The 27,878-nt window shown below is 39.9% G+C and overlaps 2 protein-coding genes across 3 annotated transcripts; both read right to left on the bottom strand.

The window, feature by feature from the left end:
- Positions 1–2,929: 2,929 nt before the first annotated feature.
- Positions 2,930–16,507, bottom strand: usp36 (ubiquitin specific peptidase 36). Of its 2 annotated transcripts, XM_053338697.1 has the most exons (20): positions 16,404–16,507; positions 12,552–12,817; positions 12,207–12,428; positions 11,423–11,533; positions 9,974–10,076; positions 9,817–9,884; positions 9,463–9,533; positions 8,568–8,650; positions 8,304–8,415; positions 8,068–8,208; positions 7,807–7,907; positions 7,561–7,699; positions 7,079–7,441; positions 6,530–6,754; positions 5,914–6,035; positions 5,101–5,805; positions 4,402–4,613; positions 3,876–4,058; positions 3,647–3,762; positions 2,930–3,487 (listed from the first exon to the last, which is right to left on the bottom strand). In XM_053338697.1, the coding sequence occupies exons 2-20, from the start codon at positions 12,802–12,804 to the stop codon at positions 3,356–3,358; spliced, it is 3,462 nt and encodes a 1,153-aa protein (XP_053194672.1). In that variant the 5' UTR covers positions 12,805–12,817; positions 16,404–16,507; the 3' UTR covers positions 2,930–3,355. The 2 variants fall into 2 exon arrangements, with proteins under 2 accessions (XP_053194672.1, XP_053194673.1); XM_053338698.1 differs by lacking the exons at positions 2,930–3,487; positions 3,647–3,762; positions 3,876–4,058; positions 4,402–4,613 and adding an exon at positions 4,686–4,899.
- A 1,514-nt stretch (positions 16,508–18,021) lies between these two features.
- timp2b (TIMP metallopeptidase inhibitor 2b) lies at positions 18,022–26,846 on the bottom strand. The gene is made up of 5 exons (XM_053338709.1): positions 26,441–26,846; positions 20,144–20,244; positions 19,949–20,057; positions 19,684–19,808; positions 18,022–19,552 (listed from the first exon to the last, which is right to left on the bottom strand). The coding sequence occupies exons 1-5, from the start codon at positions 26,571–26,573 to the stop codon at positions 19,355–19,357; spliced, it is 666 nt and encodes a 221-aa protein (XP_053194684.1). The 5' UTR covers positions 26,574–26,846; the 3' UTR covers positions 18,022–19,354.
- Between the last annotated feature and the right edge of the window lie 1,032 nt (positions 26,847–27,878).

Below are 27,878 nucleotides of genomic sequence, written 5' to 3' on the forward strand. Positions count from 1 at the left end.
ATTCTCCCCCTCCATCCTGGTGGTCCTGATGCTGCTGCAGGAGTCACTGTCCGGGGATGTCTCTCACCAAGCGCTCGCAGCTTAATCCGGATACCTTCTCTTCCTCTCTCTCTCTCTCTCTCTAGTCTCTTCTTCGCTTACCCTCCAGGTTTTTAACTTGTGGTGGCATGTACAAGCTCCATAGAAGGTGGTACTTTTAAAATGTTGCCGTTTTGTTGGTCGTCAGTTGCCGTTTGAAATATGTGTGTTGTCGGTGTTGGCTGCATGCTGATGTGCATCCAGGGGAGCCGGTGCACATGCTGGCCCCTCCCATCCCAGATGTGATGTCACATCTCTAGACAAAAAAACTTTGCTGAATATTGGTATCATTTCCGCCGTGTTAGTCACGTACTGCATAGAGTAGACACACTGCAAGAACAACCTGTGAATTTAAATGGTCAAAAATAGTTTATATTGATGTTTAAGTTGGCTCTAGATCCTTAGATATTAGACCAAGCATTGCTTTGACAAAATTGAAAAATACTTTTAGATAACTATTAAAGATGTCCCCCAGAAATGTTTTAAGATGTTTATAATATACTCCAATTTCAATAGTAATGGGTGTCTTGTCCCCCCCCCCCCCCCCCCCCCCACAAAATAGGCTAATTTACTTAAAAATCTTAAAATGACATCTATGCCTTCACCCTCATTTAAAAAAAAAATCATAACCTGGCTCTGTGTCCAGTAGTCCTAAATTAATTCTCAGTGTATGAGGCTTCATGTTTCTACATTACATTTGTAACTGGACCGTGATTGGCTCCAAGCTAGTTGTGATGCCGCAAATCCAGATTGAGGCAACTCTTGTCATACTAGTCTGCACATTCATCATTCTGCACATTGAAGTTCAAACACCCATCTGAATTAAAAATAGGCATAATAAATTGTTGACCGGACAGGGACTTTAATTCTAAGTAAACATTAATTGCACTATGAAAACTGTTGCTCTTCCAAGGAACCCACTTTGCATGCCAGTCTTCTGTTGATGATCAGTCAAGTCACAATAGGTGTTTGGCCACAGCTACCAATGGGGAAACATCTGTTGTGACATAGCTGTTTGAGGTGTGGCCAACATATTAAACCACAGACAGCAGCAGTTTCCTGTATTTTTGTTGACAGCAATTCACTTAAGTGTTTCAATGCAGCTTTGCTTTGAAATATCACACTTATGACAGACTTTCATCGGTGCATTTCTCCATCATAACTGTGCTAATTCAGGACAAAGAAAAAAAAAACCCACAACCATCTCACAAAAGTCACAACTTTATTGCACCTTTAAAGTTTACTATAGTGTGGTAAGAGCCACTTTCATTATGAAAGGTCTCTTCCTTGGTCAGAAAAGGTGGTGCAAACATGTGGGACCGTCCATTCACACCAGTAAATGTTCCTGTCAGTTTGAGAGTCACACCCTATGTCAATTTCACAGCCGACAAACATGTCCTATGGAATTTAGACTGCCGCAGCCTCTCTTGTACTGTACACACTACAGTGACATAGGGAAAGTCTTGCATGAAAACAGACAACTCTCTTATACACAAATGAACAAACACATTTGCAAATAAATTCTCAAGTTAACATCCACCAACTGATCCAAGTATTAGTAGCACATTAAAGATCTGTGTCTTGTCTTCTTTAAATTATATATTTATAACATTAAATCCTATACTTTTTTTATAGCCAAATTCAAGGCAACATCTCTAGAATGAAAAGAAATGCATGGGCAAATCTTTACAGCGTTGGAGGGAGACACGGGTAGCACAAGATGGACTGTACAGTCTTCTACACTGGCAAAGCATTTTGTTATCTTGACGTTGATTTCTCTACTCATCTGTGCCCATGACTGGGTGCAAGATGATCCCATGGTTTCCACACCTGAAATACTTGTATAAAACAGTTTCTACAGGATGCACAGGGTGCAAAAATGGTGGTCCAGGGAGAGGGACTGGTCTGATATGGAACAGGGGGAGTGGGGTCCGATCAGAAATGGAGAATGGATACAGGATGCCTGGGTTCCTGAGTCTTAGCCCAGTTTCTAGGTGACCAGCATGACAGTCAGAAAATTGCATAGAGATATAAGATACAAGGGGAAAAGAAATTATTAGCATGTGGCTATCCCATTCTAACACAGTGCCTGAAGTAGAAAATTTAACCCTTTTATTTCAGTACATTGGTGAAGAACAGTTTGTGGTGAGGTTTGTTACAGATAATGGAAAGCTCAAATCTCCAGATGCAAGGCTTCCGAACGCAGGACTGATGAGATGAGCTACAGAGTTAAATAGCTGCACAGTAGAAAACAACTGCTCTCGTCTTGAGGTCCTCCAACAACCCCAACCTCTACTCCGTCAGAAAACAATAACATCTAGGTAAACATATAGATATGATGTTTGCTCATCGATACCAACGCTTCCACAAACAGTTGAACTGTTTCCAATTGGCAGAGCACTCTTGCGGTATAAATGCATCAACATTCAATCTGAAATTAAATGAATTTGTTAGCAAAATATGGTACATAACCAAAAACAGCAGAACTAAAAACAAAAAAGTCAGCTTGGTAAATTTCTGGACCAATTTGGACATGCATTGATAAAAAGTGGTAACAATTTTAAACCGTAATTTTACCAATAGTATGCAGCCAAAATTTGGTCCTTAAAAAAAAGAAAGAAAAAAAATAAAAACAAGCCACATGGCACAGACACTGCAGCAAAATAAAAACAAAAGGCAGATTAAAAGATATAAAGAAAATCATATATAAATCTAAAATAAAGTATGTTTTAATGAATACATAATTCTGGATCTTTGAAATTTGGTATTGAATACTTTCAGGAGAAAAAAAGGTCACTTTTTTTAAAAACAGCCAAAATGTTACAGGTATCCTTTAAATTTTTTTAGTATGATAAACTGTATTCAAGGATTTTGGAGGCAATAACCAAGGCTCAAAGGGTGCCACCGATGAATTCATGTGACACTGAGGTGTAAGGGGGTCTTGTTAAATACTGCATGCATAGAAAAGTTTGAGCCACTGGATTAAAGGGGGGGATGTGAGTGGTCAAATCCCACTGGCCGATGTTACTGAAGCCTGAAGACAACATTTCATGTTAGTTAAAAGTTGAGTTTAAAATTGATATTCAAGGGGTCAGTTATAAGCCATTAATGCAGTCTGCTGTGCTGCTTTTGGCTCATATATTATTCAAGAATTTGGGTCTGAACTGAACACAGAACAGAGAGGTAAAAAAGAAAGGGGACAAAAGTACAGAAGTTTGGTATACAGTATTGTTGTCTCGATTTCCAGCCAACATGACCTCAACAGCTATCTGGACATTCAGCGACGGACTCCAAAAACTCTCTTCCCTCCGGGTGTTACAGACCACTTGTTCCGTCTGTCCTGAATCTTCTGGAAGATGCTGCTCCCGCTTCTCCACTTCTCTCTTTTATAGTTTTTCACTTTCTTCACCTGTTTATTCACAAGTAAAAACAAAGAGTAATGAATCTGATGAAATGGGACAGTGTATGGCTTAAAATTAGGCAGCAAAATGTGGGCTTTAATATTTAGAAATCATTGTGATTTAGAAAAAAATACATTCATACAATTGCTATTTTCCCCCCCTCTCACCTTTCCCCTGTCAAAGTCTTCATCCCACTCATCGATCACGGTGTCACACCGGGCATGGCGGACATCTTCAATGGCATCTCTACTAACAGCAGAGATCTCTCCATCCCAACTGAGGACTAAATAACACAAACAAAACCTATCAATGCACATGTAAACTGTAGCTCTGCCACAAACTATCAAATCAATATACATACAATAGCTTAAATGTTCACATCACTCTTTGTCTCACCATTGGCTCCATAGGCTTTATCTTTGGAGTTTCTGAGCAGTTCCTCCACCACACCACTCATCTTTTTCCCATCCCAAGCTAGAGGAGCAGCTGAGGTGTCTCCTGCTGCACTTCCATCAGCCGCTGGCGCCTGTTTGCGCTTGTAGCCGTCCTTCACTTGGCTGTCCCACACTACCACCGTGGCTAGATTTAGAAAAAAAAAAAAAAAAAAAGTCAGAAAACAAGACCCAAAAACAACCCCCAACAACCCACAGATAGAAGATGGAGAGATTAAATGTGACATTCTCAAAATGTAATGAGTCATGCTCTCGCAGTATAATTGTGTTATGACTGGTCACTCAAATAAAAGGCTGAGAGACTGTGGTGCAGAGAGTTTCAGCAGATGTCTCTACTCAATATCCACAAAAAAAATATTGTACATTCTTATTCGCCAAGGAAACGAGATCACCCATTTCATTACATAGTGCAAATGTTGGTGTATTTTCTAGATGTACTGTACCATGCACGCAAGTCCACACATGCATACCTGAGCTGTGTTTGGTGTTCTCTGCGGTGTCCTTTTTGGAAGGGGGCTCTTCTGCTTCAGGCTTGTTGTTCTGCCCATCTAAGCATTGCTTGCTCTCCTCCCACTGTCTCACCTCTTCTTTTAGCCTCTTCTTCTTCATTTTTAGTTTCTTTTTCATCATTATCAAATCTCCCGTGTCATTCTGAACACCTGCGGCCTTCGACTCAGGACTCCTGTTGGAACAAAGTCAATTCATACAGATTAATATTGTGCTCATTTTGCCAAAAAGGGGTGAAATAGTGTTTGCCTATAGATGAAAGCTACAAGGTGTAAGCACCTGCTTTGCCTGCACTTAAGAATGATGCATAATGTCAAGCACTTTATACAGAGCTGACTAAGACAGGTGACACACATTAACAATGAATGAAAACTGGAAATTTACAGGTAGAAGAGGACTTATATCTTTCATGAAGTCAGTATGTAGTAGGCTGGCTGTCCTGTGGAAGTTTCTAGCAGTTTCTGATAGATGGACATAAGAACAGTTCGATGAAATAGCCAGCTGGTTGTTATGGAAACAAAGTTATGCATCTGTATTTATCCAAATTATGAGCTCAAAATGAATTGAAGGTAACATTTTGAACAGAAATGAAGAATATCTGATGTGCACTCTTACAAGGAAACAACAAAACATGCAACTAACTTAGCCAAACTTCAACCCACCTTTCTGATGCAGAGCATGCTGAAGTTGTGTCTTGCAGAGCCTCCTCCAGTTGCATCTTCTTTTTCTTTTTCTTCTTCTTCTTCTTCATCAACAACACAGAGTCCTTTTTGTGTTCTTCCTGATTTGACTGGCGTTGCATTGAGGTCGTGGCAGCTAACAGAGGCTTGTCTTTCGACTGTTCAGTATCTGGATGGTTGCTTAAACTCCACATCCCACCCTGACACCAATCCTCCTCCTGGTTTGACGTGTCCAGGTGAGAGGGGACACACTCTCTCTCCTTCGCTTTCTCGCCATCCTCGTTCTCCCTCTTTCGCTTTTTCTTTTTCTTCTTCCTCTTCTTTTCGCTAGCTGATTCCACATGGTTGGACTGTGTCTCACTCTCCACAGCTGGAGATGCGGCTGCCTGTGTATCACCTTCCGTCTCAGAGTGGCGACGCTTCTTTTTCTTCTTCTTCTTTTGGTTGACCTTTTGAGCTGAAAGGCTGTTGAGGTCTGGTTCTTGGACCACGGAGCTGAGGTTGTTGGAAGACTTGGGGCTCTTTGGGCCGGGACTGTGAAGCCCGTTGGTTTTAAGAGAAAGGCTGACGTTTGGCTTTTGCAGTGTAGAAAGAATGGACTGTTTCTGAGGGCTCTGCTGTTTGAAGGATCCACTTAAGTGGGCAAAAGGCGATGACTGGACTTTAGGTGAATGGAATGGACCAGCTCTGTGAAAAAGAGAAGAGAATACATCTGAATCACCTGGGTTGCTTTAGATGGAAGAAGTTGGGATTCCGGTGTATTTGTGACATGAGTTGCGTTTCACTACTTCCTACCTGTGAGTGTGAGGTGAGGCAAAGGTGAGGGGGTTAAGTTGATTTGGATGCGTGGGATCTCTGGACAACTGGCGTGGCAAAGGGGGCAGAGCATCAATGCTGCTCGGACTCCGGCTGCGAGCCTGCAGTTATCGACATAAATAAAAACTTGGTGGTCTAAAGAAAATAGCCATGAATGTGACAAAAATAAGGAAGAGAATCAAATAAGGAAGGGGACGATTTTAAAGGATGGCAGGAAAAGATGGAGGGAGGGAAAACAAAGAGGAAAGGGTATGGCAGAGAAGAATTAGAAATGGTTAGAAAAAAAGAACAAACTAAAGGAAAAGAAGACAAACTCTAAACAAGTGCTACTATGTGGTTGATTAGACAGGCACGCTGGAGAAATAACACATTACATACAGCAGAAAACAAACTAGAAAGAAGAGACTTTACTTCCCTTAAATAAAACTATTTAAGGTGAGTCAAATCTCTTAAAAGAATCTCCTAAACAATTTATTGATATAAATGGTCAAATTTAGGATAGCAGTGTGGAGTGGGGCAACAGGAAACCAAGGTATCATGAGCTTGTACTGAGACAGGAAGTGGTGTTGCAGCTGAAGATGGGAATAAAGTTCACCTTCTTGGCTGACAGGGCCAGTTTCTTGGCAGGTGGAGGTGACATGGTGCTGGTGGCTTCAGATGTGATGTTGTTGAGGGTCGGGGGTTTCATTTTCGCCGTCTTCTGCTCCTCTGTGCTCTGAGAGCGCTCTACACTCTTGGCTGGAGACGCCAGGCCATTGGAGCCTTTCCGAGGGGTGGAGGGAGTCTCTCCTACTGGAGCACTTTTAGGACCCATGGAGTCCTGGCCGATACAAAGGCAATCATACGCTGTGGTTATGATTCTGTGCAGCCACACTTGGCCAGAACTAGATCCTTAAAATCTATAAAAAACAATGGTAGCTTCATATAAACTGGTAATACATTTGACATACTTGAGGTTTGTACTGATTACTACAATCTGTTCATACTAGCTGTACTCTGAATACAGAGTGCAGCTTGTAATGAATTCATATGATCATCTACAGAACACTGTATACATACTTGCACCTTCAACATACACTAAATTTGATTTGTAAGGTTTGTGTGTTTCCTTTGTGTGTATTTGCTTTTTCCCTACAAACATTACCTTTGAGTCAGTGGTGTCGGCAGAGGAAGAGTCAGACAAAGACTTGAATGAGGTAGACGCTGCCATGCCTCTGCCCTCGCCACCTTGCTTTTTATCTCCCTCCGTCCTGCTGACCCCGTTATTGGATGGGGTAGGAGTGCTGCTGCGTGACTGCGCTTGACTCTGGGGAGAGGGTTTCTTCAGCTTCTTGAAAGGCTCCTCGATAACCGTAGGTCCACCTGGCAACTTAGGTGGTCCATTGGAGGACGACGTCCAATTGGACATCCTGGGCTGCAGCTGAGAGCCCACTCCGTTCCTGGAGACGGGCAGGCCCAAACCACCATCCATAGACTGGATCTTACGAAGCTGAGCAGGCTCAAGTTTCTGTTAAGGAGGAGTTTAATTGTATTATAAATACATTTCATCAAAAATGTTCCAAGACGTAAATCTGACTATGTCTTTTTAATATTTTACAAGATGTTTGAAGTTTGTATGTCTCGCACCTTTGTGACCTGCGGGGAGGAGAGAGGCCCGTTCAGGTTGGCCCTCTTTATCTGTTCAGACGACACACTGTTCTTCCCAGAATGCATCATCCCCTGCTTGGCGGTCTGCCCATCTGCATTCTTCTTGGTTTCAGGGATCCTTTCATATACAAACAAAAGACTCTTTAGATGCTTTATTTAATTATATATCCAGGAGGAACAGACAACACTGGTTTTGATCTCTTGCAGCACTGCACAGTGTCTTACCTCAGGTAGAAAAGCACATAAGCCTGCTGGTTCAAGACCACTTTGATGTTACTAGAGTGCACCATTGAATCATTCATTTGGTACCATTGACCGTTGCTCGCCTTCGAGAAAATGAAGAAGAGAAAGTTTTAAAATAAAGCAAGAGGTCCACATCAGCTTATGTAGTAATTACCTGTCAAATGTATTCAACATTATTATTTACAGCTAGAAGGTCTCCATTGACAAATAGGATAGAGGAATAAAGGACGAATATCAGCTTACCTTGACATAACAGTAGTAGTGGCCAGCATGACAACTGTAGCCAGAGTGCACCAGAACAGCATAGAGGCCGTACATAACAGGATCGCCTGAGCTCTGAGACATGTAAGGGCGGATGTTCAGAAATTCTGGGTATCCAACATCCTGAAGAAAGAAAAAGACGAGCAGAAATGTGAGATATATTGTCAAGCTACACAGTTGTTTCAAAACAGCCAACGGTGTGAGAATCCTTTGTTTACCTTTGTTATTTTTCCCCCACTGAAGTTGGCAAACCTCTTCAGTGAAAGGGTCAGTACATTAGATGTTCGATGGACTGTGAAGCGTTTGGTTGCTGGCACTTTCTTTTTGCACCTGGGGAGAAAAAAAAAAGAAATTTAAGGATCAGCAAAGTGAATAAACCTAATAAAAAATAAAAAGTTTTATGCCCTGCAGGTTTTATTCAAAACTTTTTACATTAGGTTTATGATTTATGTTACATGTTGGACTAGATAAGTGTCACTCACTTGGCACACATGTAGGCATTCTCTCCACTTAACACATCTGGTTTCACAAACAGTTCGAGGGCGCGTACAATGTTTGCTGCTTGCTGAAAGACAAGGACAGATAAACACACCTGATTTACTAAGATCCCAAATAGTGGGTACTAAATTACGTGCATGGTGCAAAAGATCGCACGTTTCGTTTGCATGCGATCTACTAAGAATAACTGTGCAAATGAAAACAGGTGCAACAGGGGGTTTTGCATGTCTGAATGGAGAGCTTGGACGAGCAGAAAGCTGCAAGCGCAAAATGAAATGTGATCAGGTTCTAGTGGAAGAGGTTAACTAATATATTGAGTTATAACAAAAACAAATATAACCAGAAAAACTGACATATGGGAGAATATCTGTGACAAAGTCAATGCTGTTAGTAAAACCAAAAATATTCCACTCCAAAAAAACTACATCCTGTACGTATTCTGTCATTGTGCCTCTGTCTCCTCCTCTCCACAGTAACAGACGTCATCTGAGCACAGTGCACAGCCGGTTAATACCTGCCCTTCAAAAAGGTATTATTTATAGACGCTGTTTCCGTCAGAAAAATTACCTTCAAGTTTGCTAAATAACTAATAATAATAATAATCTCCTCCCTGTATTTTCTACACTGGGGTTGAAACGCCGCATATTACATATTCATCATGACAAAGGTAATAAATGGACAGGGTGTATTATCTTACACAGTTGAAAGACGCAAACCTCAGTACGCTGCATTAGTAGATCAGCTTGCATATTTTTTGCGGATGATGTCAAGTTTACACACGTTTTTACACATGCAGACCTTTAGTAAATCAGCCCTCAGTGTTGCTAAAAATAAGGTTGGAGAAAAAAAAAAAAAAAAAAAAGGTCTTGTGAAACCTACCCGTATCTCCACAGCGATGTCCAGGTAAGGATCATACGTGTCCGACACACTTTTACAAATAGAGCATTTCACTGCAAGAAACAACAAAACAAATTTGACTTTGAAAGTATTTCTGAAGAAAATATGTTTAAGTAATGTAAGTGGAATATTTCACAGAAGCAGTCACTTCCTGTAAATATAAAACTATCAAGGACTTATATCTCCTCTGACTCTCAGATTAAATACTGAGAGGAAAAAAACATTACATTTACATTTTCTCTAAGAGTACGCCCACATTTCAAAGGAATTTAAGGAAATTTGAAATCTCTTATGTTGAGTCATTTTCCAAATATAATATATGACATTTACTGATACCTCTTGACCTGAGGTAACCTCCAAAGATCTGGTGAACCAGCGTTGTAGCCTGGGTCTGCCTGTCCAGCCTACAGAGAAGAAGAAAAGAAATGAGAAGGTCATTCACATCAACATTCACATCTGTTTGTTAATAAATGACTGACTAATAAAGCCTTACTTAGGGTAGCCATTGAGACAGGCTTTCTGCATGGCATCAATGGTGTATCGCAAAAACTCATGGGCGTCCTCCTGGCTCCCGAAGCGAAAATGTCTTGCAATTTCTGTGGAGGAAAAAATGACATATTAGTTTTCTGCTCGGTCTCTGAAACAATACAGCAGTGGCTCAGTGATTCATAAGCTCCTGTCATAATTACAAATGGATGATTTAAGACAGGAACACACACACACACACACACACAGGTGTATTGAAGTGTGTGATCTAAACACTTGCTCTTTAAAATGTGGTTCTGACTATTAATGATGCTGCTTCATGGACATTTGGCCCTTTTAGAAACTAACATCAGTTTGTTGAATGTGTTGTAAAGGTTAAAGAGCACTTATCAAGGGTATTTACAGCTGCCCTCTAATGACCCAATAAAAAGCTTACCGTCACTTAGTGACTTCAGTAGACTGATGTCTCATCTAAAAGTCTCATATTAGAACTAATATAGCTCTAAACCCTTTGGCTCTACTGTTATTTCCTAATGGAAAAAGGGGAGAGTACGAGCTGGTAGAATCATAATGTGGTCATCACCACATTCCCAGCATAGCATCCCTGCACATTTACGACAATGAATCACCCCTGAGTGGGAAAAAGGAATAAGACACCATGCACTAATGACTTGTTCGGGGCACTTCACAGAGAGGAAGGAGGCATCTTGAAGATATGAAACCTGCGGGCATAAAATTAGATGGGCTGTGGTTTTATTTTGTTTGTGAAACCCTTTTTATTTGATGTGATGACATCATGCTTTATTTGTATTTTGGTGGAGTGGCCTGCGCAAAGGCACAGATGTTTCATTTCATTTCATTGCTGGCAAATTTCTAGCTGTGTGGAAGGCCACCAAATAAATGAATGGAAAGGGAAACCATAGGAAACCTACAGTCCATCTCACAGTTCAGTTTGAAAAGACAGGAAAAAAGGTGGACTGTACATTTTTGTGCTAAAGCTGAAAGCTGCTCCTCTCAGCCCGCAGTCACAAGGAGACGGAGAGGGCATCGTGAAAGGAGGGAGGGAGAGGGAGATGAAGGGGGAGGGGGGGGCAGAAAAAGAGGCGCAGGAGGTGGAGACATGATTGCAGCAGCACATAAGGAAGTAGCAAGCAGGTAGGGAGGGGAACAGGGTGCAGGGAGGACTCCTATGAGACTACAACACAGCACCTCTCCATGTCAAGGTGCAACGCACACCTCTTCTCTCTACATGCTGTTCATTCACAGCCTGCAGTCTCACCGCTCCACTTATGTACTGCAGTTACCTGCTGTTGTCACACAGGATACTGTGGCCAGGGTTGCGTCATTCAAACAAAAACCAGGTGTCTGTGACTCCTGACACAACCTACATTGAAACAAGCAGGTGCAAAGTGCTCAGACACAATCACACAGTGCTGAGGGAAGCTGGTGGTCTTACTTTTTAGGTCTCTGATGAAGGAGACAGGCTTGATGGCATTGCCTGTGTTGGCAAAGGCTTGGATGATATGGTTCTGCATTATACAGATCATACAAAAGCCTGACTGGTGACCTGAAACACAGAAAACAACAACACAGGACAGTCATAATCAACTCATTACCTGATGAATTGTCAATCATGTAACTGTCCATCACAGAGTGACTGTGACTTATTTAACCCACTCATGTGCAGATTAAAAATAAATTAGATAAAAGGCAGAAATACTTAACAAAAAGGTGAAGTGATTTAAATAGAATAACCAAAACATTTTCTCAAAAATGATTAATTTGAATGAATTATAAATTACTTTATGGAAGCCTGCACATGATCAACAGGATTTTAAGGGATAATTAGTTCAAACCAAATTTTTCCATGAAGAATTAAGATTGTTGATGATTGTTGCCTTTTTATCAAAAAGGCAACAATCATATTGGCGTGCTTAATATTTTACACATTAACCTAAGGCATTAAATTGAAAAAATGACTTTGTTTTTTGGCTAACTAAAGAGGTTAAAGCAGTACATCATAGACTCCTGATTGTTTTAGAGGTTGAATAAAACTTATTGTGGACAAAGTGGCCAACTGAAGCAGCTGTTTTTGTTTCTCTTCTTCAGCTGCTCAGACTTGCATTCCACAGTTGACTTTCAGACACACATGTCCACACGTCATGTAACGGTTGCAAGTTACTTCCCAAACTTGAATGTTGAAGTCAGCCAGTGTTTAAGAACATGATTCAAGTACTCACAGGCACGGCTGTGCTCCTTTGAGAGTAAGTAGTTGGCAAGTGGTGGGGTGTAGGTGAGACACTGCACTGTGGAGTTGAGGAAGCAGGTGTTTCCTAGGTTGTGGAGGCCGGCTCCCACCCTGTACACCCGCTCCCATTTGAGGGTCAGCTTGTTCCCTGGAAAGAGCATCTTCTGTGGGGCAGCGATCCCATCGCTCTGGCTCCCGACCACATTCTCAGAGACTGAAGAAAGATTGCAGTCAATGTTGTGACATTATCAAAATATGAATACACAGAGCCTGAGGAGCATATGAAAAAGGAAAGAAATCAAAACAAGGAAAACATCAAACTGCTTTGAGAGCTTACCTTGCCTCTTTATTTGGGCAGGCTCTGTGGCCTTCTGTCCCGTAGCACCCTCATTCCTGGGATTGAGGATCACATACTTGTTCTTCAGACTGTCCAATTGATAGGAGAAACCTTTGCTGGCGGGCTCAAACTCTATCTTCTGCAAAAGGACCTTCTTGGCAGAAGAGGCCAACAGTTTGTTGAGGTCGCCTTCATCGCCCGTCTCCTTTCGACCAGGTTTTAATGCCTCCTTGAGTTTATCCACTATCGGCATTGTTGAAACATCACTGAGGAAAAAAGATGCAATGAGAGTCAGTGTCATAAATCATTCACACTTTGACCTTACGTGGCCCACATGAAGTTGCACAAAACAAATAATACTAAAAAAAAAAAATGAATCCCACTTTCAGGGTTAGTATATTGGCCATGTGAGCTTCACAGGACCACAAATAAACTTCAGTTGATCAATTAAATGTTGAATTTATCCCTCAGCTAATCATTTAATCGCCTGTTAATGCTCCTTTCTGCTTGTACTTCACTCCAAATATCCTGACAATACTGTACAGACGTTATGAAGGTATACTGTAAAGACTGTACATCTGAGGAGGCAGCTGGGTATTGGCAGCTATCCCCACAGTTATGCAAGATGTCAGACGTTGGTAACATTGGGTGGTGGGGGGGGGGGGTGTATGAGTTGGGAGGGTACAAGTATTTAGAGCACATAAGGTGTAAACAGCTGCTGTTATCAGTTGTTATCTTAATTCTGCCAAATGTTATGTTTCTTCAATTTAATTGTATGCCATCATTTTTTTAAAATCTAGGCAATCAGCCATAGTTAAAAAAAAATCATTGACTAACAGATGACATATGCTGCTGGAAACGTGAGTGAAAATTTGCATTGGCTGACTACTGTCCCTTTAAATACAGTGCAGCTGAGTGCACTAAAAAGGACCATTTCAGTGTAGATAACAGTGTGTGCACATTTCCACAACAACCGTCTGTCTGCCAGTCAGCCAAGTGAATGACTTCTGACGTGTTATTTCCTACAAAAGGCAGCAGGCTGGCGAAATGCGTTCAATGCTGCTGACTGAGTGAGCGAACCAATCCTTTAATGTCCTATTGCCCTGAACTACACAAAACCTCCAAAATGTGAAGCCACTACATCATGTAGATGTCACACGGTACTACGCCAAAGTGAAAACATCAAAGGCATGGAGTAACACGAGAGTCATGCTCATTGGAGTGGGCAGTGACGTCATGAGGAGGGAAGGAGGGCTGAACATGCATTGTATGCACAAGGGCACGCTGACCTTCACATGCTGCTGATACTGATACAACTAAGAATGACACAGCTGACTGCAGTGATTCGGGTCTTAGAGCAGGCAGCAGTGTCGATACGCTCACTTCAACGCAGGAGTTGTTTGAGATTGTTGTCATTGAGGAAGTGGGCATTAAAAAAAACAAACAAAACAAAAATACAGGTGAGCCAAGACCATTAGTTTTACTATTTGGGCAAAGAAAGGGAAATGTTTTAATTTTGAGGCTACATGCATGGATACGGTGTAGTCTTGTAGTGTGAATGGACAAAAAAAGCTTAAAAAACAACAACAGTTAAACGAGTAATCAATTAGCTGATTATAGAAAATTATTCACCTATTTTGATAATCAAATAATTGTTTTAGTCATTTTTAAATAAAAATATTGGGCTCAGCTTTTGATAAAATGATCATTTAACTGTTTTTGTCATTAACAATAGTAAACTCTCTTTGTGCTTAGTCGGACAAATATAGATAAATGAAGATGTTGCACTTGACTCCAGGATATTATAAAGGGCTATTTTCAGTATTTTGACATTTCATAGACTAAACAAGTAATTGAGAAAATGATCAGCATTACTAATAATAGTTACATGCAGCTGTTCTAAACTGTCAGTCCAGCTTACATCAAGCGTGGATTTTTGTTGGATATTTTGATGAAAAGAAAGCTTGTGGGCACCTGGTGTGAGATCTGAGAATAGAATCAAACATCCGAAATCACATTAGATGTCACCTTCTGAGGCAGCCGGTTTAATCTTTTTTTCATGTTCTTCTTCTATTCTTTATTTTTGTCTGGCTGGACTTAGTGACTGCCTCAGCCAATGTGTGTGTATCAATATCCCTCCCAGTCAGGAAATCAAATCACTTTATGTGCATTCTGAGACCACTTTCTCATTCTGGCAAAGTGGTCTCAGACTTTTGGACCATAATATTTATTTGTTCAGACTCAGCTGCTTTAACACATGAATTTGTCCCACTGGGATCAATAAAGTGTTATCTTATCTATCCATTTATCTTATCTATGTAATCTGAGTCATATTTTGGAGGTAAACCTTGCACAGATGTACATCAATGGAGGTGACAGTGTTTTCATCATCTGGTATGAATGCCCAAGTCATCATCCCACATCTGATGATGTAATTGCAGGCCAAACATTGTCTAAAATGTACCTTGGTTTCCAACAAAACAGAGATCGTAGTTTTAAGTTTAGAAGTTCATAAGCTGATCACATTAAAATCAATAAGGGAAAATGCATTTTTAATACCATCACTTCAGCAAACCTTTAATACTGTAGCTACCCACACAATGCAGAAAATAATATTACACGTATAATAATGATTACAGCACAAGGTATTAGCTGAATTTATGAGCAATTATTTTGCTATTCAATTTTTTCCCCCCACTAATTTTCCAGCTTTTTAAAAGTGAAGACTTACACCAATTTGAATGTTCTTTGAGCCACTGGTTGGGGGGGGGTGGCTATCAATTTGAAGACATCACTCTGGGAAATTGTGGTGAGCAGTTTTTCCACCAATTTCTGACATTTTATTATGGGAAATGGGGAAAAAAACATCGAGAAGATATGTCAGTAATGGAAAACTGATTGTTGCAGCCCTGATATTAATACTAATCTTTTTTACAGAAAGGTGATGACAGGTTGGGCAGGAGATGTGATGGCTGTGATAACGGGACCAAACAAAGTAAATAGTGTGTGAATGGACATGTTGAATGTTTTCTGATAAACCACTTGCTCGCATAGAAAGCAGAGCGCCTCCAACATTAAAGCATATTTCGAGGGTACAACAGTTATGACAAATCATTTCATTACGGCATTAAGCTGCCGGAGCACTTAATATCTCACTGACAACAATAATCCATAATCAGACACCGTTAATATTTTGATAATAACCGATAAACGCCTCAAATCACAATTATCCACTCATGATTTCTTACAGTCGAGCGATGGACATTAGGGGGAGCACCTGAACGCATCACGCTTTATTGCTGTCACTTGTAAAATTCCTCCTTCGTTATAACTCGATTAAACAACCAATTAGCCGCCGAGTGTCGGCAATTTCCTTTATAACTGATCGGTAATTATCGTTATCAACCCATCATAGCAGCCAGGTAGCCTTTGAACACCCGCTGGACTCAACTCTTCGGGCCAGTCATTATAGCTTACATGCTAAGTTGCTAACCTCAACACAGCTTAATATCGACCTAAACACGCTTAAGTTTAGACACCAAACTTCGTCGTTACTTCCATAAATACCTAAACCGTTCGAAGTTTAATTGCTATCGTATTCCTACTGCGACTTCTATCGTTTTCTATCTTGTTACGCTTGACAGCAATAGCAGCAAATTAGCCAGCGAGCTAACTTAACGTGGCGAGAGCGTCCAGTCTCCCTTCAATGCTGCAATGTGGGTTAGCATCTCAGCGGTCCAGGTGGCTAGCAACCCCCCTCCGCTCCACCAGCCGCCACATCCTGCCTATTTATTCACCGAAATCGCACTCTTACAAACACCACACATAACATAAAGGCGGTTGTTCGCTCACCTTTTAGTTCAATCGTTCAAAATCGTTGCCAGTAGGGGAGTCCGCTTCCTCAGCTGTTTCTCTTCACTCTGGTATTTTCGCCCATGCTGCATTATCAGAGGGCGGTAACGACGATGACTGACAGCTATCAAGGGCCAATCGGAGAGCAGGTCATACCGTAAGCGGAGAGGTTCAGCCAATCAGCGCTCAGAGTGACGTAGCGCTGTCCAGAGAGAAGCACACGTGACCTATGAGCAGCGCTGTTTACCATTGTTGCAATGGGCACGACACATGTTAACAAAAATTAATGTAACATCAAAGAGCGACCGACTCATCACCTATTTGTATTGAACATTTATGTTAAGCGTGTATTATGTGTTAAGCAAATTAAGCTTTTTGATTACATGAAAATCTCTCAGGAATCCAATAGCTCCTTTATGTCAATTTCTAATGCGGATGACCCAATGTTAAGTTTTAGATAAAATGCCAGTTTATCTACTTAATATTAAGCCACGCCTCCCATACCTTGGGTTCCAAGTAGTTAAATTAACAAACTAGTAACGTCGACTACTGAAAGTGGTGTTGGGGGTGGTGGTATACAGCTTTCTGCAAAATGCATTTCATTCTGGGTTAATGTCTTAAACCGTGCTGTAACACTGCTGTAAACTGTCACTTCTCATCATGTTTGATATGATGGCACAACATTTATGTGCATTTTGCGAGGCCCGTGGAGGAATGTGTGTTACTGTCACCTGTTATTACCTCCAGTAGGAGGCAGCAGATTACTGTTTTAGTGTCGCAAAGTATCTCTTCTAGTTATAGTTCAGTGCTGATTTAATAAACTGAAAATGATACATGGTACTTGTGTAATATGTATTTATTTATTTAGTATTAACAAATTCAGGCCTTGTTTTCCATACACATGTATGGCTAATACTTATAGCTCCTGCACTAGTCAAGGTCTCGTTCACACATTTTTCCAGTTTGTCTTAAAACAATAGTTCGGTGCCCAAATGAACATAATGATTTGCAATGTAAGCCTCCTTCTGTGCAAAAATGTACTTAAAAGTTTATCTGAAGTTATTATGAAGTTTCAGATGTCTAAATGTGTCAAATCAACCAGATATTTTTCAGCATTGCACACTTTTGAGTACCAAGCTTCCTCTTTTTGTGACTATACTTCAACTGCAACTCAACAGGAAAACACTACTAGAGGAAACACAAAGAGGGAATTTGATGCTAAAAAAGACTGGAAATGTGGCAGATATCCATTTAATATGACTAACTCAGACTGTCAAAGCCTCATATAAACTTCAGATAACTTTTTAATGTAATAAATGGCTGGCTGGATTTTTGCCCCAATTACTTATATTGAAAGTGTATGAACAGGAAGAATGGTTACAGCAAGGGAAACCCCTTTTAGTGTTCATATGTGCACAGGACAGTTGTTTTAAGACTGACTTGAAAAATTGTGAACCAATCCATAAAAACAATATTTGTAAATTGTATGACCATAACTAACAAAGAATACCACTCTGATTCTCTGCTGAATTAAAATCCTTTAAGAATTTGTGATGACTATTGTATCCTGGAGTTTTAAGCAGTGAAGTGAAAATAAGCAGTACAACGTGCACCAGAATAGGGTTTGGCATTTAATGTAATAGTCAAATGTACAGTATTGTTTCAGTTGGTCATGCATGCAAAAAATCACCTTCTCTTAAAAGCCTCATGTGAAACCAGCACAAGACATCACGGTACTCGACTACAGTTTCAAATGAAGAATCTTTTTACACTCTCATATTGAAGTCAAATGACATTAGCCTGACACATTAATGTTCATTTCCATGGCTCTGCAAGTGTATCTATCATTAGTGACAATAATATGTTCTTTATTTCACTGGCCTAAATGATGAGCCAGTCAGACAGTTAACAGTAAGGCCTACAATTTGACCTTTAATGCACATAAACTGTATCTTATACTTCTAATAAAATATTATGTCTTTAAAAAATACCAATGGTGTCATTTGTCACAAAAGTAGAAAAATGTGGGCATTTTTTCAACAGAATATGATGAATCATATAACATCCTTAAATAAAATATGTTCTTACACTAAAGCATTACAAAGAGAAGAGCTGTAATATATAAAAAAAAATACAAAATTGAGGATTCAATCCTCTTTTTCAGACATTTTCATTCGAGACAATATGACTGCTGTGACAGTTGTGTTCAAAGTGCATTCTTGTCTATTCAGGATTATTCAGAAAAAAACAAAAAAAAAACACAAACAAAAGCAAAAAGCGTTGATTGTGTGCACAGGCTTGCACCTGAAACATGATCATTAACATAACACTCTAACTCCAAACAGGCTTGCGACACTTCTTGAAAACAGAGGGGAGAAGTTTTTGCTTACTCAGCACAAGAAAGAATCTGAAGCAAGACAGGCAAAAGGCGGCAATCACTCGTTGTGATAGCTCTGCTGTCACAATCAGGACTCTGATTGCCGGCTGTTGCCATTTATCAGCACACAGATTCACAGAATTGCCATACTTTCAGTTATAGGTATGTACGTGTTTCATATTAGAAATTATACTTCACTTTAAACACTATCTTTGGTTAAACAGGAACAAAAATGCTAATAGCAGTAATACTGCATTGTGAGGACGCTCTTTATTTCAGTTGAAGGAGAAGTGGTTTATGAAGAAGTGCTTTGAAGTTAGGAAAGTGCTGAATTCATAAGACTGTTGATTAAAAACATAATGAGTCCTGCAACTAAAAACATCTTTTTTTTTTTCATTTTTTCTTTTTTTTTGTCCAACTTCACCACAAAGAACACTCCCTGTGGCTTTCTTAATGAGAAACAAAACAAACTAACAATTTGACTGGTGGATTTATTTGTATTTTTTTTTTTTGGTATTGATATCTTGGTGTATTTCAACTGCAGTCATCCTCAGACCATTGCATTGTGGTGGAGTTAAGGGTCTTCGATATCCAAGAAATCCTTTTTGGGGTGGACTGCCCCTCTGTACCAGGCACAAGAGTCATCACTCCTCTTGATACAAGCGTAGTGTTTGGCCTGCTCTCCACTGACTGTCTTCTCCATCACCCAGTCTGTCCACAGACACTCTGCTGGGCTGGTGATCATGCACGGGATGGAGGCGCAGTGAGTGATCTGAGGATCAAAGAAGAGATCAAGATTAGAAGTTGAACTCATAACATGTCTTTCAAGCTCAAATTATTTCTTCTAGTTTCCAGCAATTATGAAATAGTAAATTCTACTTGAACCACTGAATATCATCCTACCTTGCATCCGCAGCCCATCTCGTAGCGCTGGATCAGGCTCTTCTTCTGGGTGGCACTCATGTCGTCCCAGGGCTCAATGAAGTCACACAGTTTGATGTGCACCGTCCCATCAGTTGCCAGTTTGCCTAGAGTGGAGAAGGAGTGTAATAGAGGAAATAAGTTGACACAAAAAGTGATATGGAGATGTAACAAGGTAAAAATCGTTGTCATGTGAGTAGTACATTTTATAATCTATATGGAGCATGTGATGTGGTTATAGTTTTACCTGTGATAAGATACTCCTTCTTGCCATTGGTGTCCAGAGTCACTCCACACAATGCAGAAATGGGCGCAGTGTAGACACTATCAAATTCCTGGTTAGGACCTTTGAACATCTGACAATTCAAACAGAGAAAAATTATTCAGATTCATACTGGAATTAAGTATGTACACAGTCATGAATGAACTTTATTCCACATACCTTGATCTGCTTGATGTCATACTTGATGTGTTTGATGGAGTTGCCGTAGATGTCATTGCCAACGTCAACCTCCTGGCTTCCAACCACCTTTGCCCTGATAACTGTAAAGAAAAAAAAAACAACCCACATTAACATCGAGTGTATTTGAACGTTTTTTTTAAACCAAACACTATTGTCATGTTTGGATCGGGATCTGCCTGCATGTGATCTAAGCCCTGCCCAGGTCTGGCATGCCGAGGTTGGCCACAACACATTGCTGTGGCTTGGATCTGAGGAGTTTGCATGTGCCAGGTGCTGGGAAGACAGAGGCACATGAGTGTTTCATCAGCTGTAATCAGAGGGAGGAATGTATGCTGCCTGCTCCCAGGCTCCTGGGCCGACACAGGAGGAAGTCAGTCAGCAATCTTTGAAAACTAGAATGAACTAGAATGCTCCCCTTGCCCCCAGGCCTCTCTGCCGGCCTGCCTCTCTGTCTGGATAGAGGTGCTGACATGCAAATCAGCCTCTCTCTTTCACATGCAGCTTTCTCCCTTCTTTCTTGCACTCTTAAGTTCCAACTTCCAGATTTGGAGAGGTTTGGTTGGAGGGGGGGGTAACAGTTCATGTGGAAAAATATTATCAGGGCCAAATGGATGAGTCTTTAAGCTTTAGCTAGGCCAAATACTGAGTATTCAACAAAAAATATGACTCATGTGCTTCACAATCACTGCCTCTTTCATGTGAATCCAAATTCTGAAGTACAGTAATAACACTAATCAGATGCCAGTCAAGCTAAACACCTATGGATTACGTGTACCATGCAAGTTGATTATTGTAGTCATGTGACTACTATATCAAAAAAAAGTTTACAAAATCACATTTAAAAACCAAGCTTTAAAGTGGTGGAGACTAGCAACAGAGCTAATGTTAACCAGATGTTCTCTATGAAGTCCCGTTTCAGTCTTGCTTTCCCGAGGTGGCAGCTACTGACTGCCTCAGTCCATCACTGCTTCCTTACCAAATAAGATCAAGCCTTTCACTTGCTTTTTATATGAGTAAGGTATGAAGCTGCGAGCCATATGTGCCCTAATTCAATGACAATAGAGGCTTAGAGAACATCTCCTTTTAAGGGTCTAAATAGTCTACCTTTAACAAAACAGGGAAAAAAGGAGAGTGTGTGCACAGATGGAGAAAGTGATGGAGTGATGAGGATGGTTGCATTCTGCAGGAAGAGTGAAAGAAATGCAGTCACATTGCAGATGGTAGTACTGCCCAAAGAGCTAGCTCTTTAAAGCAGTACTGTGACACTATCACAAACATACAAGTTGACAGGGAGAAGAGGAGGAAGAAAGACAGAGGTGGGATTTAGTTTGTAGCTAGGCAAATGTGAAAGATACTGAGTCATGCAGACTGGTCTAATATACAGTAGACAGCGATACCAAAACACAAGCTATCCATACTGCCAATACCTGACATTTGGGAATCACAAACTGCACTGAATAATTCTCTTTACCAGTCCAAATGAGTTTGGTTTAATCACAGACTTCTTCAAACACTCAAGCACACTGTGCTGGTGGTGCTGAGAAACTCAAACATTTCTGGCTACAAAGTGGATTAGTGGTAATCCCCTATGCCTGAGTGTGCAGAATCACACACAGATCACTTCTCCTCCTACTAGTGTTAAGTAGGGCAGGTGAAAATATGTACAGTAAGCAAAAAAACGGAAATATGTGGCTTAGGGGAGTAATAATATATCATTTGAGTTTTTTCAAAGACCCCTGCTTACTACTTGGGTTTCAAATCTAACTCTAACTCTAAACGGTGCTGTGAGTGATTAGGGTTAGCTCTTTATATGCTACAAATAGTCAAAACAAAGTAAGAACAGATTACATTTAACTTTTTTCCATCTGTTATTTTGCACATCTATTAAAATTATGATTCCAGTTATTTGAGTAATAAACAATTTTTGTTTTCATGGCAGTTTTACTAAAGCACTCGCTTGTATTGCTTGAGTTTAGATAGTGATTTCGGCACCCTACAGTTGAACTAATTCAGAAATATGGCTTAATTTTCTACACAGATGAACATTGTATACCAGATTCTCACAGGACATGATGATGTTTACTGGAACAGGCTGACTGAGCCCTATAAAAAAAAAACATAAGTTTCAGAAAGCTGAGGACTAAGGAAACCATCTAATTTTCTAGTTATGCAAACAATAAACACATTATTTTGTATGTAGTATTGTGGTAATGGGAGTGCTTTAAAAAACAAAGAGAAGAAAGCAAATGCATGTCATGTAATTGCAGGGCCTGGTCAGCCATTTTCCTCTCCAAGAAGCCACAAAGTGGCCGGACCTTGAACGGGAAAAGCTAAACTACGAATTCAAACAGCTCTTCTGTTGATCCAGTCCAAAATACACAGATTAATCCGCCATTATCTCGTTTTTACTTTGTTTTTTTTTTTTAAAACAATGGTACACTCTTTGGTGTCTAAACCCCCTGTCAGTGTGTAAATATACTAACAGCATTTACTGGATACTTAAATGTTTACCTGGTGAAGTGAGGTCTTTTAATGAACACTGCTGTTGAATGCTGAGTGTTGTGGATTGTTTGACTGATGTTGATGTGGTGCTTTGCTCTTAACTTGTACTGCCTGAGTCTGTATGTTTCCTTGCTGTATGTGGGCTGTTTTTGTGAGAAGGTGACATTCAATTTCCCCTCCAAGGGATTAATGAAGTACTTCTTAACTCATCTTATCTTATTCTCTGGACTGAACATGATGACGCTGATGTACAAATGTTCATATACAATATTCTATGTTTTGCACAATAAACGTGTGTTTCTGCATAAAATGACACGTTATTTGCTTCTTAGAGCACATAAACACAATCTGTTGAGGAGATCAATACAAAGCATTATCACTGGTGACCCTGGACTTTCCAGCAGCTGCGGCGAGAGCTTGCACACATTCAACCTGGCTCAAAGTAGGGAAATCTGGTTTTAATGTCAGCTCTGTTTACACAGCTTTCAGCACTGTGTTTATACCGGAAGTCACGTTAAAACCGGCTTTCTTTCAAGATCTCAAATGATTTGCTCTGCTTCTTCCCAAAAGCTGCATAGGTGCACTCTATAATCACAGAGTATTATGGAACAAAGATAATCACTAAGAATTCTGAAGTAAACAGCGAATACATAACGAGCACAGCATATGACCGCCCGGCATTCCTCTGCCTCAGCCAAAGACCCAGGGGATGGATTTCAGTTTATGAGGGAAGATTTTTTTGTTCCTGCTCTGTCTGTTTTAATAAGATAAATGGAAGTAGATGTTAACAACTAAAGATGACCAGGTAGCTTGTTTGTGTTTACTACAGCAAAGGCAAAAGAGCTGGGGTCAACTTGAGCCAAAGGTGGAAACTATAATCTAAAGAATCCATTTCCATTATTTGCAGTATCTTGACTTCCCACAAAGAATACTATATAAATTGTAATGGCTCATCTTAAAAAGGGGCCCAATGATGCAATGATCTCTCCCAAATGTGTCGTTTTTACACACTGCAAACTTTGACTGTTCCTCTCAGTTTTAAAGATTTTCACTTGAGACTAACCAAATTTACAAGCCCTCTTCTTCTTGAGTAATTTTCCATACACTCCAGACACTGACTCTGCGTCTGTGCAACTTAAGTAATACTTTCACTTCAGTAAACTGTCTCACACTAAATGAGGGAGGAAATCAAGGAAAAGGAAATGTCTTACTGTGGAAATGTCTTACTGTGCAGTAATGGCATGGAAATAGCAGTTTCATCCTACATGCATACATACTAATACCATACTTAATGCACATAACTTTGCTTTGATTTAATCATTTGCAGTTCAGAGGATAGCAAACCACAAACTAAGATCAAAATAATCCAACTAAATTGAAAAAAGCCTGAAGAATAAAGGGAGAGTTTGACACAGTAGATAAAAACCTTCTTTTTGAACGTGGCAACTAAACTTAACATTTCATCCCTTCACACAGTTACCCAGCCATCCATTGTCTACTTAGCAGCTGCTAAGTTTACACACCAATGACATTACAAATTCACACGTTTCCTCTCTGAATTTTAGCTTTACAAAAGATTTAAATACTTGAGTTGTACCCTTATATAAGTAAGAGTTTGGTGTGGCTATGAAGATTTCTGAGGAGGAATCAAGAACCTTTTGGCTACATAAACTGATGTTATTGTTCATGTTGGTAGGAGGGTCTATCCATGGTGCTGAAACACAGGCAATGAGGTCAGGGTTAGGTCAGGATCTGACCTGAGCGCATGAAACAAACCCATCTGGAAGATCAGCTGACTATCAACACCTTAGTTTAGGCTTAAAACAATCTGCAGGATAGTCATATAAATATGGATGACACTTCCTGCTACTGTGCAAAAGTAAAGCCAAAATATCTCCTTTCCAGGAGCTGCCATTTTGCTCGTGTGATGTCATTCTGTGCAATAGAGTTGAGTGGTGGGATTACTGCATGCAGGACACGCCCCCTCAGTTGTCCCACTTCCTGACAGAGATTTAACAATGGCTCATCCAGCTGTCAATCATGATGTCACACCCATTTGGCTATTCTCAAAACACTAATTAGAAACAAACTTATCAGAAAAAGATCAGCTCGAAAAAGCACAACCTAAAATAACAGAAACAAATTTTAGGAAAAGTATTTGTGAATATTTTAGTTTAGCTCATTTCCCATCCACTAATATAGAGGGGGCGGGATTTGTTACCCTATGCTAAATCCAGCCACCAGGGGGCAATCGAAATGTTTGGGGGCAGTTATAAAGTCCATATTTCTATACAGTCAGTGGTACACTATGAAACTAGAAATACTAACAATAATGGCAATAGTATATCATCACTAAGCAAAAGGTTAGAAAGACACTGTTATATCTTAATCTTTGTTATATTTTATAGTTATGTTGAAGGAAAAATATAATATACTGTATGTCAGTCATTTGTGTATGTTTCATCATAAGTAAGACTATATTGGAAATACTTTTTTGACTTTTTGTATTATTATCGGGCATTGTCTGTAGTAGCTGTACTCCTAGCTATAGTGAACTCTTGGATATACTGAAGTTTGTCCTGATCACTTTAAAGTTGTAACAAGGAATACTAAATATACCTAATGGGTTTTTAATTCCCCTCCCTCTATCTAGGTTCCTTCCATTAGCTCCTTGGCTGCATCTGAAGCAGGAACTTTAATATGATCTCAATGAAAAGGTTAAACCAACAGCTGAAAAATCTGATTTTCCTTTACGGTAAACTCTGCAGCAGGATAATGTGGTTTCTTCATCCTCCAGCACCATGGAATCCATTGGTAGAGAGAAACCTTTGAATCAAGTCAGCTTCTGTATACATACCACACACTCAGCCAGCTCACAACCAAGAAAAAAGACCCCAGTTTAAATAGCTAGACAAGCTGGTCACTGTTGAGACTCTCGTTAGCTTAAGGCCTATGTTGGAGGCAGCAACAAGCAGTGTTTTGTAAAAGGTAAAATAGGAGGGAAAATACCCACAAGGCCTTAAATTGCAATGGAATTGACATTTAGCAGTCTTTAAGGAAGTGCACCACAAACCTCTCAATCACTGAGTTGAGGATGATAAGAACTTTTTTCTCTTGGATGATCCTAAGCATGGTTGCACTTGAGTTTACATCTACTTATTTAACATTTATCAACATTAATTTAATGGTTCATAACACACTATAAAATAGTTTTTTAGGAGATATAGTCGCATTCTAAGTGTTATAACTTCCCATATGAAGACATATTTTATATTGTTTCAACTTAGTTTTACTATACTTTAATTGATTATTTGTTCATACATTAGCAGTTGGGAAATACACACATTAATAAACACTTGTTGCAGCTAACAACTACATTATAATGTGCTACAAACTGTTAAATGATTTTATACTTGGTGCTTCTATCGTACTGTATTATAGATCAAATGGTACACAACAATTACCATTTGATTTTTTTAAAATGGCATAAAGTACATGATGTACACTGATGTCACCATCAAGACTCGAGAATCACAACAGAAGATTAAAAAAACAGACAGAGGAGGGAAGTGGAAAAAGACTGAGAGACAGAAAATTCCAGTCCATCCTCCGCCCCCTGTAATTGTAAACATAAGAGGGGGGCACGTTTGCAAAGTTTTCCTTCTCGGCATTTAGGCTACAGTTTCTTTGTCAAAAAAATAACTAACCTGTTCCTCTACATTATATAGTAAAATAAATACTGCTATGTTTCTTTATGTTAGTGAATCCACTTACCGACATCTGAGGTGCAAAACGCCTGCTGAGGATGCGCAGGAGAGCAGCTGCAGGCTTCTGCTATTTCTTCCACTCGCCACAGAAACAGGATGGCCAGAGTGACAAAACAACTGTTCACCATCTTTGAAAGCATCTCTGTTTAATTTATAGGATTTGAGAAAGTATCAAAAAAGTTGTGCAGTTGAGCAGTCCGGTAAAGAAGATGAACCAAGAACGTCCACAGCTTCAGAAGGTCCACTTGTCAAAATATGAAATGCACAAGGTATGAGAGAGAGTTCATTCCTACTGAAGACTGCACTCAAGACACCTCCTCCAAATCTGTTTTCCACTACCGTCAGGAGCAGCCGCGTTTTATTACTGCAGTGCTGGAAGCAGACTCCTCCCCTGCTGTTATCTCAGCCAGTGAGAAAAGCACTGTGGAGGTCAAGGGCTCCCAAACTTTACACATCCACCCACCTTGTGCCACCAATTCTGACGATTGCAGAGGTGGATGACTGTTGAAACTACACACACACTCACGTATGCATTTGTTCCTCTTTTTTGGTCAGCTATGACCAATCATTTCCACTAGAGATTGCACTTCCCTAAACCACCAGATGAACCCTAACCTCTAACCCTAATGTAGAACCTTAAAAAATGTCCATAAACCCCAAAAAACAAAATTTAAAACTTCAAACACAATGCTACACATCAATGCTAACATTAAAATCAAACTCATCTTCAAGAACATTTAGGCTCCATTGAATCAGCTGTCAAAACAAAATCACCAGATTATTCATATCATGGAAATCATCTAGAGAGCATGAACATCCTCAGCTAAATTGATTACAAACATATCTTTAGATTTAGATTTTTTTAGTGTGAGAATAAGTAGATAATAGTAACTGTTGTAGTATTTGACTTGATAGCAGGGCTAGAAGAGAGGTCAGGGGGTCACTAACATTCAGATTCTCGATTTTGAGACTCTGAAAATCCACAGTATATGACCTCCATTTAATCTCCATCCTCTGAACATTGTGCCACAAGGTGCCACCAATTCTGACGATTGCAGAGGTGGATGACTGTTGAAACTACACACACACTCACGTATGCATTTGTTCCTCTTTTTTGGTCAGCGATGACCAATCATTTCCACTAGAGATTGCACTTCCCTAAACCACCAGATGAACCCTAACCTCTAACCCTAATGTAGAACCTTAAAAAATGTCCATAAACCCCAAAAAACAAAATTTAAAACTTCAAACACAATGCTACACATCAATGCTAACATTAAAATCAAACTCATCTTCAAGAATATTTAGGCTCCATTAAATCAGCCGACAACTACTGTCAAAACAAAATCACCAGATTATTCATATCATGGAAATCATCTGGAGAGCATGAACATCCTCAGCTAAATTGATTACAAACATGTCTTTAGATTTAGATTTTTTAGTGT

This window comes from Scomber japonicus, chromosome 18, assembly GCF_027409825.1.
Source record: "Scomber japonicus isolate fScoJap1 chromosome 18, fScoJap1.pri, whole genome shotgun sequence".
Taxonomy (NCBI): Eukaryota; Metazoa; Chordata; class Actinopteri; order Scombriformes; family Scombridae; genus Scomber; species Scomber japonicus.